This window comes from Triticum aestivum, chromosome 1D, assembly GCF_018294505.1.
Source record: "Triticum aestivum cultivar Chinese Spring chromosome 1D, IWGSC CS RefSeq v2.1, whole genome shotgun sequence".
NCBI classification, from domain to species: Eukaryota; Viridiplantae; Streptophyta; class Magnoliopsida; order Poales; family Poaceae; genus Triticum; species Triticum aestivum.
The window spans coordinates 231,432,516-231,447,274 of NC_057796.1; the positions used below are offsets into that span (position 1 = coordinate 231,432,516).

Consider the following 14,759-nt stretch of genomic DNA (forward strand, 5'->3'; position numbering starts at 1 on the left):
GCTGGTCCTATGGGGCCTTAGCACGACAACTTCCCCGTTGTCTACTACAACAAGGTTTGCCCTGCTTCAGCGAGTAGGGGCGATGACGGTGGCGCGCCTTCGGTTCGCTTCAGTGCTTGTAGTTGTCGCTAGGTGGTCTACGGATCTAGATATAATTTTATTATTTCTAGTGTTTGTTGTACTACCATGATTGAATATGAATAGACTGGAAGTTTCTTTGGAAAAAAATAGGGAAACGTTTGAGATCGGCAGACTGGCCGAACGCAGCGTCGGTCGCCTCGCGCATGCAGCGCTCACTCCATTATGCGCGACGTTGTACAGCGGGTCCCACGCACCGCCTCCCTTCTTTTTTTCTCTGTGCAACTTATCTTTTCCTCATCCAAACACATCCGTGGACAACTCCTGGCCACACCTCCTCATTTTTCTGGATCGGGAATGCGATACTGAGGAGGCAGCACACCGTTGTTTGGATGCTCGCGACGCCGACTTTCGCTCCCTCGCCATGCTCCGCCGCAGTCGCCCCCGCAAGTCCTACGAGTTAGCTCTTCACTCCCCTCAGCAAACCACCATGGATCCCTCGAGTTGAGCTCTCCTTCATGTTGTTTTTTTTCCTTCCTGCAGCAATCCTTCATGGACCACATGAGATTCAGCTCACACGTGTGCTACTGCACGACCACACCGTGCTGTGAACCGGTGTTTGCTGTGAGCTGCGACGGGCAAGCGACGGTTGGTGACCACGACCGGCGAGTGCTACAATTGCGGCAACCAGATGCTGGGACCAACGCTCAGTTTTGCTACCACCAACGTTTTGATTTGGCCCAATCTTACTTTTTTGCTACCACCGTTTTTTGTTTTGCTGGAACTAGAACAATTTTTTGCTACCAACAACATTTCGGTTTTGTTGGAATCAATGCCAAAATTTTGCAATTTGCTACAACCGGCGTTTTGGTTTGCTGGAACCAGCAGCATTTTTGCTACAACCGGCATTTTTTGCTTTGTTGGAAGAACGCCCAATTTTGCATTTTTGCTACCAATGTCATTTTGATTTGCTGGAGCCACCTTCAACTTTTGCTGCCACCGGTGTTTCGGTTTTTGCTATAACATCGCCCAATTTTGAATTTTTGCTTCCACCGTTTTTAATTTTGCTGGAACCAGCACAAAAATTTGCTACCACCGCTGTTGGCTGCGAGCTATGGCGTCGTCGCCATTGAATCTGCAGGGGGCGAGGGGGCGTAGTACCGGCGAGGGGCGAGCGGCGGCGGTGGCTGCCGACAGAGGGACGACACACGCTACGCGGCGCGGCGGAGGTTGCTGCCGCCATGTCTCCCTGTGTTTGGTGGAGGTTGCTGCATCCCGAGGATGTGGACGGGCTTCGGACACGGCGCGGATACTGCGAGGAGCGGGGCTGACGTCGAGAGGATGCTGCTTTTGTGCCTCGCCAGAACTGCACGCGTGTGGATTGAAGGTGGAGATGAGTGCGTCAATTCGCCATTAAAAGGCAGAGGACATTTTTTTTCTTTTCATGCGTTGACTGTGTGTGCGGGGAAAAAATAGAAGACCATCGAACGGTGCCTATTGTTTCCATCCAAAGGCCGCGCGGCGACCGGCCGAAGTTGGGCCGGTCGACTGACGCCTAGCGTTGGCCAAAAAAATATACTATAGCGAGGATTAACTTCTTATGTATACTACTAGATTTGTTCAGGTTTTTTTGTGTTGAAATAAAACAGTAAGGTCACTTTGCCGAAGACTAGCTGGACCTTTGGATGCGACGCTCTACTGCCGTCAGATGAACATAACGATTCATAATACGCCTTCTCCCCTGTATGGTTACGCTTTCTTCCCTGTTTCTGACTGACGAACTGGAGGCTGTGCATTTGGGTCCTGACACCCGCCCGCCACCACTGCCGGTCCTCCGTTGCGGCGCCTAGCCAGCCGAAGCCTCCGCTGCCTCGCCGCCGGCACAGGAGCCCAGCAGCGCCTCCTTCCGCCGCTCCCTCCCAACAACGCCGCCGCCCGGAGCTACGCCGCTGACCAGTCCATAGGCAGGTAGCCACCTTTCCTTCGTCCTCCCTCCCTCCCTCTTCCCTCGGCCCCCCTCCCTCCTTCCTCTTGCATCCTATGTTTGTTCGATTTTTTCCCTGATTTTTGTATTGGTGAGTACTTGCGTAGATAGGATATTCTGAGAATATAATGACGACTATTTCTTGATGAGTACTTGCTGCATGATTTTTCCGGTGCATGTTCAAGTTTACATGTGAAAGGATTTTGCTTGGTAGGTGTTTGTGCTGATGCTTGTAGGGGCAAATGTTTAGTTTGATTTTTTTTTTCAGATGAGCAATTGTTTTGGTTGAAACGCATTAGCAGTGGAATATGCAATGACTGGCGATATATGAAAAGGAAAAGATTAAGTTGTTTTATCTGCACCCTCTTGACCTGAAATCAAAGCTTAGCAGTAACATGCAATTCGAGAGAGCAGGGTTTTGTCTTGGTTATACTGGCCGAAATTGGTTAACACATTAGTACTACTAGTGGTATTGTTGTTGTTGATTTTGACAGTCAGACCTAAAATATCACCGTTTAAAGTGATTGTTTCTCCTTTTGCATGTTAGCTGATTGATCTCCAGGTTCCACCTTTCCTGTTATGCCATGCTGCAAACCTTTCTGTATTTTTGCTCAGATCGTGCTACTGTGCACACAAGAGAAATTGTTGGTTTCTTGTTTATTCATACAATTTCTCCTGCAATTATGTGTTTCATGTTACACAAGTCAACCATTCTTTGGGTTTTCATCTAGTCAACTTCACTAGCAATGTTACACATGGCTTCATTTTCTGGGTTTGAAGTTAAAATTAACTTCTGTGTCAATATTTACGCTAGGAAGGTACTCCCTCCGTTCCGAATTAGTTGTCTTAGATTTGTCTAGATACGGATGTATCTAGACTCATTTTAGTGCTAGATACACCCGTATCTAGACAAATCGAAGACAAGTAATTCGGAACGGAGGGAGTATTGAATTGCATGTGTATGTACTTCCCAGTGCTAAAAAAGGGGGTGTCCCCAACACAAGCGGATCCTGTTCAAGAGGAGGAGAATGAAAATATCTTGAACAATATTCATAGTAGGATAGCCTATGCGTGTTTTGCGAGAGCAAGATAGGTTAGCTATGTTGATGAAGGCCATCATCATGTGAACCATATGTGTTCCATATGGTTCATGTCTTAGTAATAATAATTATACGTATGCAACATTACAAATAGTCGTTGAATTTCCTATATGTTAGCCGTGAATTGTCTATATTGTCTAATTTTCCTTTCCAAAATGGTTGTTGAAATGCCTAACAATGCTCAAACCACTGCTTTACGGTCAATTAGCACATAAATATTCTTTCAGCCCTGAGGGGCATTACAAATAATTCATGCCAAAACTACAATTTCACAGTTGTTTCAATCAAACAACTTCCAGCATTTTCATAGTTCTCAGCTCACAGCAGCTTTCTCACAGCTCACAGCTCACAATTGCCTTTTCAGAATCCGCAGCTCAATCTAACACACCCTAATTCTATCCCTTTGGAATTTGGAGTTGGAACACGGCATCAACATTGTCAATTGGAGAGGCTTGGAGCTGCTTCGGCATCCTCAGAACAAACAAAAAGGTAACATGCTGTTCCTAGCTTATATACATTTTTTTGTGAACTAAAAAAATAGTAAAACGTATCCCCGTATTGAAGCTTTTCCAAAATGGCGAATTTATGTATCCCTACTGGCCCAATACCGATACACGTATCCGTATCGGTGCATTTTAGGATGCCACTAACAAAATGAGAATGCTTTTTCCCTTGTATCACACTTTTGCTTTGCGTTTGTTTTTTCCATCATCTTGTCAAAACAAGGATGATCGTATGAGGATTTTTATGCTAGCTCTCTAACTCTCTAAATATTGTTTATGTGTTACCTTTGCAGCTTCTTTTTGGGACTTCCCAGAGATATTCATGCACCTTCATGCCTTATTCACCTTTCCTTCCTTGTCAAATGTGTGGAGTTGCAGTGAGGAATAGTTCAATAAGGAAAATGTCTCTAAGAACTAGCTCTCAGCTCGCCCTACAGCTCAAAAGTAGTGTCTTTTTTACTACTGGGCTCTCGGGTTATCACAGTTTTGTAAGTTCCAGAACAGCAGATGTCTGTGGAGTTGCTTTAAAGGCTACCAATAGTGTTAATTCACGGTTCTTCTCAACTGCATACGGTAAAAAGTTAAGGTTTCTCATTAGCAATAAGAGCTCATTTATCAATCCAAATATAAATAGGGAAGATGGAGGTGCTGCCCATAGGTACTTCCATAGATCTGAGAGACGCCAAAGCACACTAGCTGCATGCAGCACCATCGCTGATGAGGCTTCCACATCTACGAGCAAGTGCAGTGAGAGTGGTACAGGTACTAAAAAGGACATTGCGAAGAATAAAAATTCTGGAGGCAGCAAAAAAGAAGTTAGCACAGATGTGAAAGAAAAGAAAGTATCTACCAAGAAAAAGAGCAGTTCTACTAAAACTAGTAAATCAGCAGCAAATACAACTGAGAAAGCAAGTGCGAAGCAAGAAGAAAAGAAGGCTGACACATCTAAATCAAAGAAAGGGGTTGGTAGTTCCAAAGAGAGAAAAACAGTAACCAGTTCGAAGAAATCTTTGGAAGCAAAGGAATCTGCTGCTATTGCAGCTGCCGAAGCCAATAATTACATGAAGACCACTGTTGATGCTTCTGGTAGTGAGAGGAGGCCACTTGTACCTCTGTACCCCCCCTTAGCTAAATCAGTTGTTGTTGTTGAATCAGTTACAAAAGCAAAAGTTATTCAACAATACCTTGGGGACATGTACGAAGTATTACCCAGCTATGGTCATGTGAGAGATCTAGCTCGAAGGTCAAGATCTGTCCGCCCTGAGGACGACTTCAGCATGGTATGGGAGGTGCCTAATGGTGCCTGGACATGCCTTAAAAGTATTAAAGTTGCATTGAAAGGGTATGTTTTATAGGCTGGTTATCAGTAACTTTGTTCAAATTTCGTTCTTGGCATATAGGTTTGCTATGCATTAGTTGCTGGGAAAGTAGGAAAAATTCACATAATTTGTTACTTTTATGGTATGAGTCATATCTTTGTCTCTAAAAACTTGTATTCCATGCAATACCATTTGTCCATATCCTTGTCACTTTCTGCAAGGCTTAGTTGGGTGAACACATGATAGTCGTCTTGGTTTCTGTTTTACAACTTGTAGTTTGTAATCTTTATTGGACGTAATGCAATGTTGTGAGTACTAATACCTTTTGGATCCATGCGCCACTCACCTTTGAGCATAAGTTAGCTTGTCCGTGAAGTGTGCACAGAGTGATAAACAGTACCATGTCTCCTAGATTTATTATGTTCTATCTAAACTTGATGGCTTTTCAAGGACACATAGACAGAAACTATAACAGCAGTATGGTGTTGGTGATGGTTGATTCATCTCATATGCAGATTTCGTTGTTAAGCTGTCCCTGTAGATAATTTTGTGTCAAGTATCTTATGCCTATATTCTTGTATGCGAATGTCACTATCACCAGGTGTATGTTGGCATACTATACCTGCACATCACTTGCGGATGAATACATCTCTATTAGACCCATACATGTTCTGTGAAAATATATCAACTGAACTATTTAACTGTATACTTAAGTAATAGACGCTCCATTACCAAGTTACAGTCTTGGTTGTTCATTTACTTCTATTTATTTTAATCTTTTGCATATTTCACATAGCTGATTAAATTGGTTTCAACCGGAGCTTCAATTAAATTCTGAACTCCGTGAGTATTTTCTTCATTGCTACATCTGAGTATCCGTTAATTAGTTGAACCTTTTTTCTCTAGATCTGCCTTCCGCTTATAGCAAGTGTCATACATGTGTTTGAGTTAATTCTTTCTTGTATATGTTACATAAATTTGTTAAACTTGTGCTGGTGCAAGTTTCCATGTTGAGTTCCCCTGCTTTATGAAGTTGTTGCTGATTGTCTTCTGTTATTGTTGCTTATTTCTTATCTCCAGAGCAGAAAATTTGATTCTCGCTTCTGATCCTGACCGTGAAGGTGAAGCAATTGCTTGGCACATAAAAGAAATGCTTGAACAGAACTTGGCTTGCCATGTTACTGTTGCAAGAGTTGTCTTCCATGAAATTACAGAGGATGCTATTAAAAACGCCTTAATGTCTCCAAGATATATTGATATGGACTTAGTTAATGCTTATCTTGCACGCCGTTCCCTTGATTATTTGATTGGGTTCGCCATATCACCACTTTTATGGAGGAAGTTGCCTGGTTGTCAGTCCGCTGGACGAGTCCAGTCTGCAGCTTTGTCTGTTGTTTGTGATCGGGAGACTGAAATAGAAAAGTTTAGCCCACAGGAATATTGGACTGCTGATACTGAATTTGAAACCCAGTGTTCAGATTCTTCAAAAGGCATATGTCTTACATCCTGGATAAAGCATCTCAATTCAAAAAAGTTGGATCAGCTTTCTATAAGCTCTCAAGAAGAAGCACGAGCTCTAGAAAAGAGGATTTATTCTTGCCAATTTGAAGTAAGAGGTGTTCATAGAAGCAAAATTCACAAGAATCCTCCGATGCCATATATAACGTCCAGCCTTCAGCAAGATGCAGCAAACAAACTACATTTTGGTGCAGGGCATACCATGAAGGTTGTTTCTACTTAACAAGAACTTAGATGCATAGCTTTACTATTATAATACTGTCATTTACATGTAGTGACCTTTTGACTCATATGGTTCACTATGTGACTGCAGGTAGCCCAGAAGCTTTATGAAGGGATCAATCTTTCGTCAGAACAAGCAACAGGATTAATAACTTACCTCAGAACAGATGGGTTTCATGTACGTTCATTCTACTTTTAGTTGATTGCCAAAGTAGTCTTTCTGTTTATAAATGTATCTGTAGGTCAGGTAAAACACACTCTTGGTCTCTTCTCTGTGATCTGTGGTTGTTGGTTAAAATTGGTGCATTCACAAAAAAACCCATCAAATTGGTCACTATATATACAAGTGAACTGTAGAGAAAGATTCCACATGGCGCTGACTTTGAGGGGTTTGACACTCAGATAAAGGAGAGAGATTATAGAGTGGGATGATCTAGGTTCTTGCTTGAATCTGATGCTGACACAGTGACAATACTCATCCTTGGATAGGAAGGCGGAAGCTGAAAAGTTTTTCGAGTAGAGAGGCCAGCTTGATGCTATGGCCAAAATCTGGATACTTTTGCTTAGTAGAAGAAAAAACTTAGTATATCGGCTCAAACATCTGATCAAGAAAATGGAGTTCTATAGGTCCTTATTGCTATTCCAAATAAACTGTCAGCTCTATGATATTTTGACTTTCTGTTCTCATTATTTAGTTCCATTCATGTATATTTCTAGGACCCTGGGTTAACTACAGTAGTAATAATATCACAAACGAACATGTAGAAGGAACTCATGTGCATTTTAATACAGAAATATATGCATGACTTTTTCAAGTGGTGATGACTTGAACTTCAGCGGTGAGATTGTGCATCCATTCCCGCCCAAGCGAGCTCAGCGTAATTTTAAATTTAAGGCAACTTCAGTTACATGAAACACATCATGTGTATATATGAACATTAACTCAAATACTCGATTTGGCTACAAAATCTTAATTGTGTTGCGTACATGAAAGATATCATTTTAATAGCCTGAAGCTGTTGCCTTATTTGTTTATTCTGTCCTTTCCATTGAAGATTTCTCATGGAGCTGCAGAAGATATTCGTTCGTTAGTGAAACAAAGGTATACTCTACTGGAATATTTTGTCAAGCTTGTGTTACTAAGTTTGTTCTGGATTGCTAATCTATCTTGTTTCATGTTTAATTGATCGGTTATGTTGTGCCAAATAATCTGATTAGTGCTCCAGTGATTAATTTCAGCAAAATTGCAGTTTGCAGTTCTGCTTATTTCTTTCTCATTGTCAGGATTTATGGGATTGGATATTGTGAGACACAATATTTGATATCACTAAATATTTACAACCCTTCAATTGTTTTGTATGTTACTATGTTTGATGGAATGGCTGGAGAGCTTTCTGGTATCATTTTTATGAGTTTGTTTCTTTTCCTGTCTAATCTTATTCTTTAGAAGCTAGTTTGAGAGAATCAGTATCTTGGGAGTTCAAACATGTTACCTTCCTGTTTATGAGTATGTCACCTGGGGCTTCCACTCTTGCTAACAAGTATTTGTTCTAGGTATGGTGAGCAATATGCATCAGAGGATATTAGGAAGTACTTGAAGAAGGTGAAAAATGCTCAAGAGGCCCATGAAGCCATAAGGCCCACCAGCATAAGGAGGTTGCCATGTAATAAACCCACCTGTAGTTCTGTGTTCATTAACGATGTTGCACTACAATAAATCATTTTTGTGTGTGTGTGTGGGGGGGGGGGGGGGGTTGTTATCATTACATACTCATTTCCCAAGTTTCTGATTACCATTGATGGTTTTGAAAAACATACTGGGTATGTGCTAGTGGCTTGTGAGTTGCAGATTTCATGTATAGATTATTTGACAGTTCATGCCCATTGCAAGCTTTGGTTGCGGAAGTTCTTATTACTCCCTCCGTTCGGAAATAACTGACGTGGTTTTAGTTCAAATTTGAACTAAAACCATGTCAGTTATTTCCGAACGGAGGTTGTATTATGTATTAACTAAAGGTGTTTCCTTTACTTATTGTCCTTTCTCTGGCTGTTTAATCCTTTTAAACATTTCTCATTTGTTCCCATGGAGAGAATTGGGACAAGGAGATTTGGAAGTACAATGGCACTGGGTGATGGAGAGCCGCTGTTGGGTGAGGAATACATCCAAAAGAGACTATAAAAAATAGATAACCATGGGTGAGACAGTCGTAGGATTCTAGGGACCATTGAGCTAAATCCGATAGTCGGCTTTTTTTTCTCTATCGATGTTCTACGAACAAGAATCTCTTTTTTCCCCCCTGTAGATTTGACCACCTGCACCCTCCCTCCATTACGACACTGACAGCCCAAACCCTAGCTCCTTCTACCCACCCTTCTCTCTTCCCTATGGCTTTCTTCTGCAGGATTTGGTGCTGTGCTGGGTGTTGTTTACTAGTTCATTACGAATCCAGAGGTGATATATATTATGTATTTGAATGGCATGCTGGGTGTTGTTTACTAGCTAATTGTAAGTTCGCATGTACTCGCTGTTCCACATCTACCATAACCTTCTTTATGCCACCTCTTGATTTGTAATTAGCAGGGTTTTGCCATCTGTTGTGAACATGCTTTAGAATTGACACATTCATGATGAACGATGGTTATACATGAAGTCATGCGCTCTAGGGCTGAAAGAGTACCTGAATGTGTTTTTCATTTTCAGAATTATGAGTTGCTAATGTTTCTTTCGTTTTGCCAAATCTTCTGTAGCATCTCTTTTTCTTACTTGCATATTTATATTTAAGCATTATAGTTTTGGTTTCTTGTTTTCCATTTATAGTTCTATGACTATCATGGTATCTCTTTCAGCATCTTTGATTGGAGTACTTGATGAGGATTCTTTGAAACTGTACACTCTAATATGGAGAAGAACAATGGCTTGCCAAATGGAAGCTTCAAGGACTGAGCTGGTGGGTTACTGTTTTACTTCATGTTTATCTGTTGTTTATTACTCCATTCTTTGGGCTGGCTGGCCACTATGTGTATTTTTGCAAAGCTATATTGTCGACAGTAATAATTTACTGAACCTTGGCTCAGCTAGACCAAAGAATCTCACTGTACACATGTTTTTGAGATTCGAGACTGCAAAAAATATGCCAATCACCCTCCTTCTCTTTCCTCATTAAAAATCATGAATAACACATGTTTCCAATTTGAAGGAAATATGAATTCAACAAGTTTGCAGTGTATAGGTAGCTCGCTGCTCATATTTGTATGTTATATTCGTTGGTGCAGCACTGTTGGTTTAGAAAACTCCTCATCTGTCTATGGAAATTATGACAGGTATAGAATTAAGAGGGATTTGTAAGTTGACATCTAATCAAGCAAACCTATGTTCAACTCTTTTCTGTAGATGAATGAGGCAACCCTGTGTTTACGACAGAACATCTTGCCTAAATGTACTGATATTTCTTTGTCTATCGGTCTGTTTTTCCGTTACCAGCTAAGGCATCTGTTCCACAACTGTCACCTAGCAATCTTATGAACAAAACCAAGTAAGCATGGAAAGCTGGCCGATGGCCATATGAAGCGAAATACTTTACCCGTGAACCTTTCTTATTTTTTAAATAATGGTAAAACAGGAGAGAATCCGGCTATTTTAACATTCTGAATTGGCATTTCTCAATAAAATGGATAAGTGTGGTGAAACAGAGGAATTACAATCTACCGGCATGTATGCGAAGTGTAAGAATAAATGTGGTGGTCATCTTTTGAGATTAGTTGTATATGATATCGTTGAGTACGAGAACATGATGATGAGGCATCTACCTATTAAAATTTGTTATAACTTAGGCGAGAGAGATTTCATCCCATCTGTTGTGGCTCTTCAAACAGAATTCTGGTTGTGTGCTAAATATATATATTTGATGCCTTGGTAGTTAATGAAAATGACTTCCATTTTCCTTGATACGCAATTTCAAGACATGCTAAATTCTTACCTTTTTGTTTTGGATTTTCATTATTTTATATATCCTGTAAAATCTCATGCTTATTTTCTTACTCTGTGTGCACTTTAATAATTGCATTGTAGATACAAGTTGGTATTGGTAATCCTGAAGGAGACATGATTTTTCATTCATCTGCATCAAGGCTTGACTTCAAGGGGTACCAAGCTGTCTATGAGGTAAGTATCTAGGCTTCTTGATCTTCTGTTACTTATGTTTGCCCAGGTAAGAAAATATGTTGATTGTCTTCTAATGTAGCATTCTCCACTTTCCTTTATGCTACTTTGGCCAGCCCATGAGTAGATTTAGTAGGAAATATGTTGTATTCATCTCACTCATGATATCATTTCATGTTTCAAGGGATGAGGATGATTGCATAATTGTGTTCATCTTTATCATCTCTGTAACCTTAATTTGGTCTGTATCTGTTACAATGTGAGCTGGTCCACATCAACATCAAAGGATGTGCCCAGTGCCTGCTGCAAGATATAAATGTGATTAGATTCCTTGTTTAATTTCACGGACCTTAAGCGAATTATTTAAGATATGACCAGATTCCTTTCTCTCTGTTACTTCAAGTTGTTAGGTCTTCTACCCCTCTTCGAAACGTGAGGCAATCCATTCAGTTGAATTAACCAAGAATTAGGGAGTTTTCCCTTTTCCCTTGTCCCTCTCTTCCCAGTTCCCACCACAAACCCTACTTCATAACTCTGCATATATATATATGTATGTGTGCATTAGGGGTGACATGGCTCAAATACAATCTGTCTGATCCACCACTTTATTCTTTTAGGATCTAAACACAGAAGACAATATGTTCTCAGTTGGATGTGGATATAATTTAGGATATCGGGGCCAAACTAAATCTAACAGTCATTTTATGCAACAATGATAATACTAATACACCTATTCTGCATAGGATGCACATCAGAGTGTGCTTAATGGTCTCAACTCTCAACTGGTCTTGTTTTTGACAAACCGGGCTTTGGCCTGTTATCAAAACTGGCCATTTTCAGCTACAAATTCAACATGTCCTAACTCATTTTTTGCTGGGAAGTTTGGACTCATTTATGGTGTGAATTTATGAAGTATACAAACAATACTGTACGTTATTGATTTTTTCTACTGAACTTGCTTGAAGGTTTATCTTCAACTGATGCAATTTTGATCTTTTTGCATTCTGTATTCTTATACTATGTATGGGAATAAAATATGCCTTATTTTCACTAGTAAATCTACTGAATAGCTTATCTATATTGAATTTGCTTTATAGTGCGTTTTGTGTTGTACGTAATCATGTAATACCCCATAGATTGTTATGTATTTTCCGCCACAGGATGTCTCATTTCCTGCCTTCGCTGGAAGCGTGAATTTCTGCCGATTCATCAGCATCTCTAATTTTTACTGTTATGCGTTAGCTTCTAGTTTTCCGTAAGTGGTTGTGTTATGAGCGGCATATATTACAGCCCAGGCAGTTAGGGGCCTGGCCCAGTTATCTTATCGTGTTAGGGGCTTAGCCCAATTATATCATTAGGAGGATTATATAAACTCATGTAAGGACCCGTTTTGAGATTAAGCAAGAAGCAATCATTATTTGCCCGGCTTCCCGAAGGGAGCCGGGAGACCTAACCCTAGCCGCCTCCTGCCAACGCCGCCGCCTCTTCCCTCGCGCCCGGCCGCCGGCGACCGCGAGTTCGCCCACGTCCAGCCCCCTCCTTCCCCTACACCCTCCGGCCTAGACCCGGTAGAACCCTAGTTTCTACCACTTTGGTATCAGGTAGCTCTGTTCCGATCATGTCTTCGCCGCCGCCCATCCCGTCGCTTCCGCTGCCGACCGTCACCACCGCGCTGCTGGCATTCTCCACCGCGCCGCTGCCCTCCCCGTCCGCGCCGCTGGTCGCGTCCTCCGGTGCCGCCACCACCCAGATGACGGCGCCCTCCACCGCACCACCGGCCGCCGCCTACACCCCAGAGGAGATCACCGGGGTCCTCAACGATCTCGTCACAGCCGTCCAGGGGATCTGCCTCTACTTGTTCGGGCCCTACGGGCTGCCGCCGGCCGCGTCACCAACCATCGCCACCGGGCTGATGCTGCCGCAGTGGCAGCTGCCGCACCCGGCGGCCTCCGTCGCGCTCGCCGAGCCGCTGCAGCCACAGCTGCAGCTGCCACCGCCGCCGCCCTGGCAGCCGCCGCACCCAGGGGCCCCCGAGGCGTTGGTCGGGCCGCTGCAGCCCCCGCTGCAGCTGCAGCCAGCCCCTGCCACCGCCCCGCTCTGGCCACAATGGCCGGCCGCGGCCATCGCGGCGCCCGCCACCTCCGCCGTTTCCATGCAGCAGCAGCTGCCGCTGCCGGCGCCTCCGCCGCCCAGCACCGGGCTGACTACAACCGCGCCAGCGGGCGTGCCGATTCAGCAAGTGCGGTTCCCGCCCTCGCCGTCACTGCCGCCAGTCTACACCATGGCCGCGGACCAGCCGGCGCCCTCCCTGTCGTACGGCAGGCCCTCCGGCTCCGCGGGTTTCCACGCTGGCTTCGACGGGCCACCGCTTCCCCGCGGACCACCCGTGCACACCGGACCGACGCCATCCTCTTCGCTGCTCCGTACCGCCGAGTTGTACGCTCACGGCGGTCATGCTCAGACACCGCCGCGCTTTGCCAAGCTCGACTTCGCCACCTACGGCAGTGTCGAGGACTTCCTCAACTGGCTCAACCAGTGTGAGCAATTTTTCCGGGGGCAACGCACGCTCGTGTCGGAACGCACCTGGCTCGCCTCATATCAGCTTCGGGGCGCCGCACAGACGTGGTACTATGCCCTCGAGCAGGACGAGGGCGGCATGCCCCCGTGGGAGCGCTTTCGCGAGCTATGCCTCCTTCGCTTCGGGCCGCCGATACGCGGAAGCCGGTTGGCGGAACTCGGCCGCCTCCCCTTCACCTCCACGGTGCAGGACTTCGCCGAACGTTTCCAGGCCCTGGCGTGCCACGCGCCGGGCGTGACGGCTCAACAGCGGGCTGAGCTCTTCGTCGGTGGTCTGCCGGATCACATCCGCGTGGACGTGGAGCTTTGGGGACCCCAAGACCTCCAGGCGGCCATGTACTACGACCGCGCGTTCGAGCGCCGCGCGGTGGCCATCCAGCAGGCATCACCGTCCCGGGCCGCTGGGCCGTCACCCGGGCCGGACGTTTCCGCGCAGGGTCGGCCTGCTCCGGCTTCCGCGGCACCCCTCGCTGCGACCACAGTGCGCCCGTTCCGCCGGCTCACCTCGGCCGAGCAACTCGAGCATGGCCGCCAAGGGTTGTGCTTCAACTGCGGCGAGCCCTACGTGCCCGGCCACGTCTGCCCGCGACTCTTCTACCTGGAGGCTGCGGACTACATTGAGGCCACCGCCGCCGCCGCCGGCCTCGGCGACCTGCCCGCCCAAGCTGCCGCAGAGGTGTTTGGCGATGGTTGATCACCTCGAGGAGTTCCGCAAGCGCTTCCCCGCCTTCCAGCTCGAGGACGAGCTGTTTGTGCAGGCGGGGAGAAATGTTATGAGCGGCATATATTACAGCCCAGGCAGTTAGGGGCCTGGCCCAGTTATCTTATCGTGTTAGGGGCTTAGCCCAATTATATCATTAGGAGGATTATATAAACTCATGTAAGGACCCGTTTTGAGATTAAGCAAGAAGCAATCATTATTTGCTCGGCTTCCCGAAGGGAGCCGGGAGACCTAACCCTAGCCGCCTCCTGCCAACGCCGCCGCCTCTTCCCTCGCGCCCGGCCGCCGGCGACCGCGAGTTCGCCCACGTCCAGCCCCCTCCTTCCCCTACACCCTCCGTCCTAGACCCGGTAGAACCCTTGTTTCTACCAGGTTGTTTGGATAGCAAGTAGTACCTATCAGTTTTAGTAAACCTTGTTTTAAGAAGATTTTCCAGAAAACCGGTTTTCTTTATATATAATTCAGTCAGGTACGCGCTCATAGAAAATCATGTTTGGATTAAGAAGGCCTTGAACCCATTTGTAGATTTGTCTTTTTGTGGACATGGGTGGGGAGAACATGAAAAGCAGATGGGCCTA

At 44.8% G+C, this 14,759-nt stretch overlaps 1 protein-coding gene across 5 annotated transcripts in view; it reads left to right on the plus strand.

Moving 5' to 3' along the window:
• Positions 1 to 1,845: 1,845 nt before the first annotated feature.
• LOC123181165 (DNA topoisomerase 1) overlaps positions 1,846 to 14,759 on the plus strand; it is a 33,103-nt gene continuing 20,189 nt past the window's right edge. For 4 of the 5 annotated variants that reach the window (XR_006491526.1, XR_006491527.1, XM_044593410.1 and 1 more), the window contains exons 1-9: positions 1,846 to 2,046; positions 3,527 to 3,651; positions 3,959 to 5,007; positions 6,065 to 6,710; positions 6,816 to 6,902; positions 7,780 to 7,826; positions 8,279 to 8,388; positions 9,572 to 9,672; positions 10,794 to 10,886. Coding sequence is in view for 3 of the 5 variants with exons in the window: in XM_044593410.1 (XP_044449345.1) it covers positions 3,998 to 5,007; positions 6,065 to 6,710; positions 6,816 to 6,902; positions 7,780 to 7,826; positions 8,279 to 8,388; positions 9,572 to 9,672; positions 10,794 to 10,886 (2,094 nt within the window). In the remaining 2 variants the exon portion in view is untranslated. The remainder of the gene's footprint in view (positions 2,047 to 3,526; positions 3,652 to 3,958; positions 5,008 to 6,064; positions 6,711 to 6,815; positions 6,903 to 7,779; positions 7,827 to 8,278; positions 8,389 to 9,571; positions 9,673 to 10,793; positions 10,887 to 14,759) is intronic. The other variant, XM_044593411.1, reaches the window with a different exon arrangement.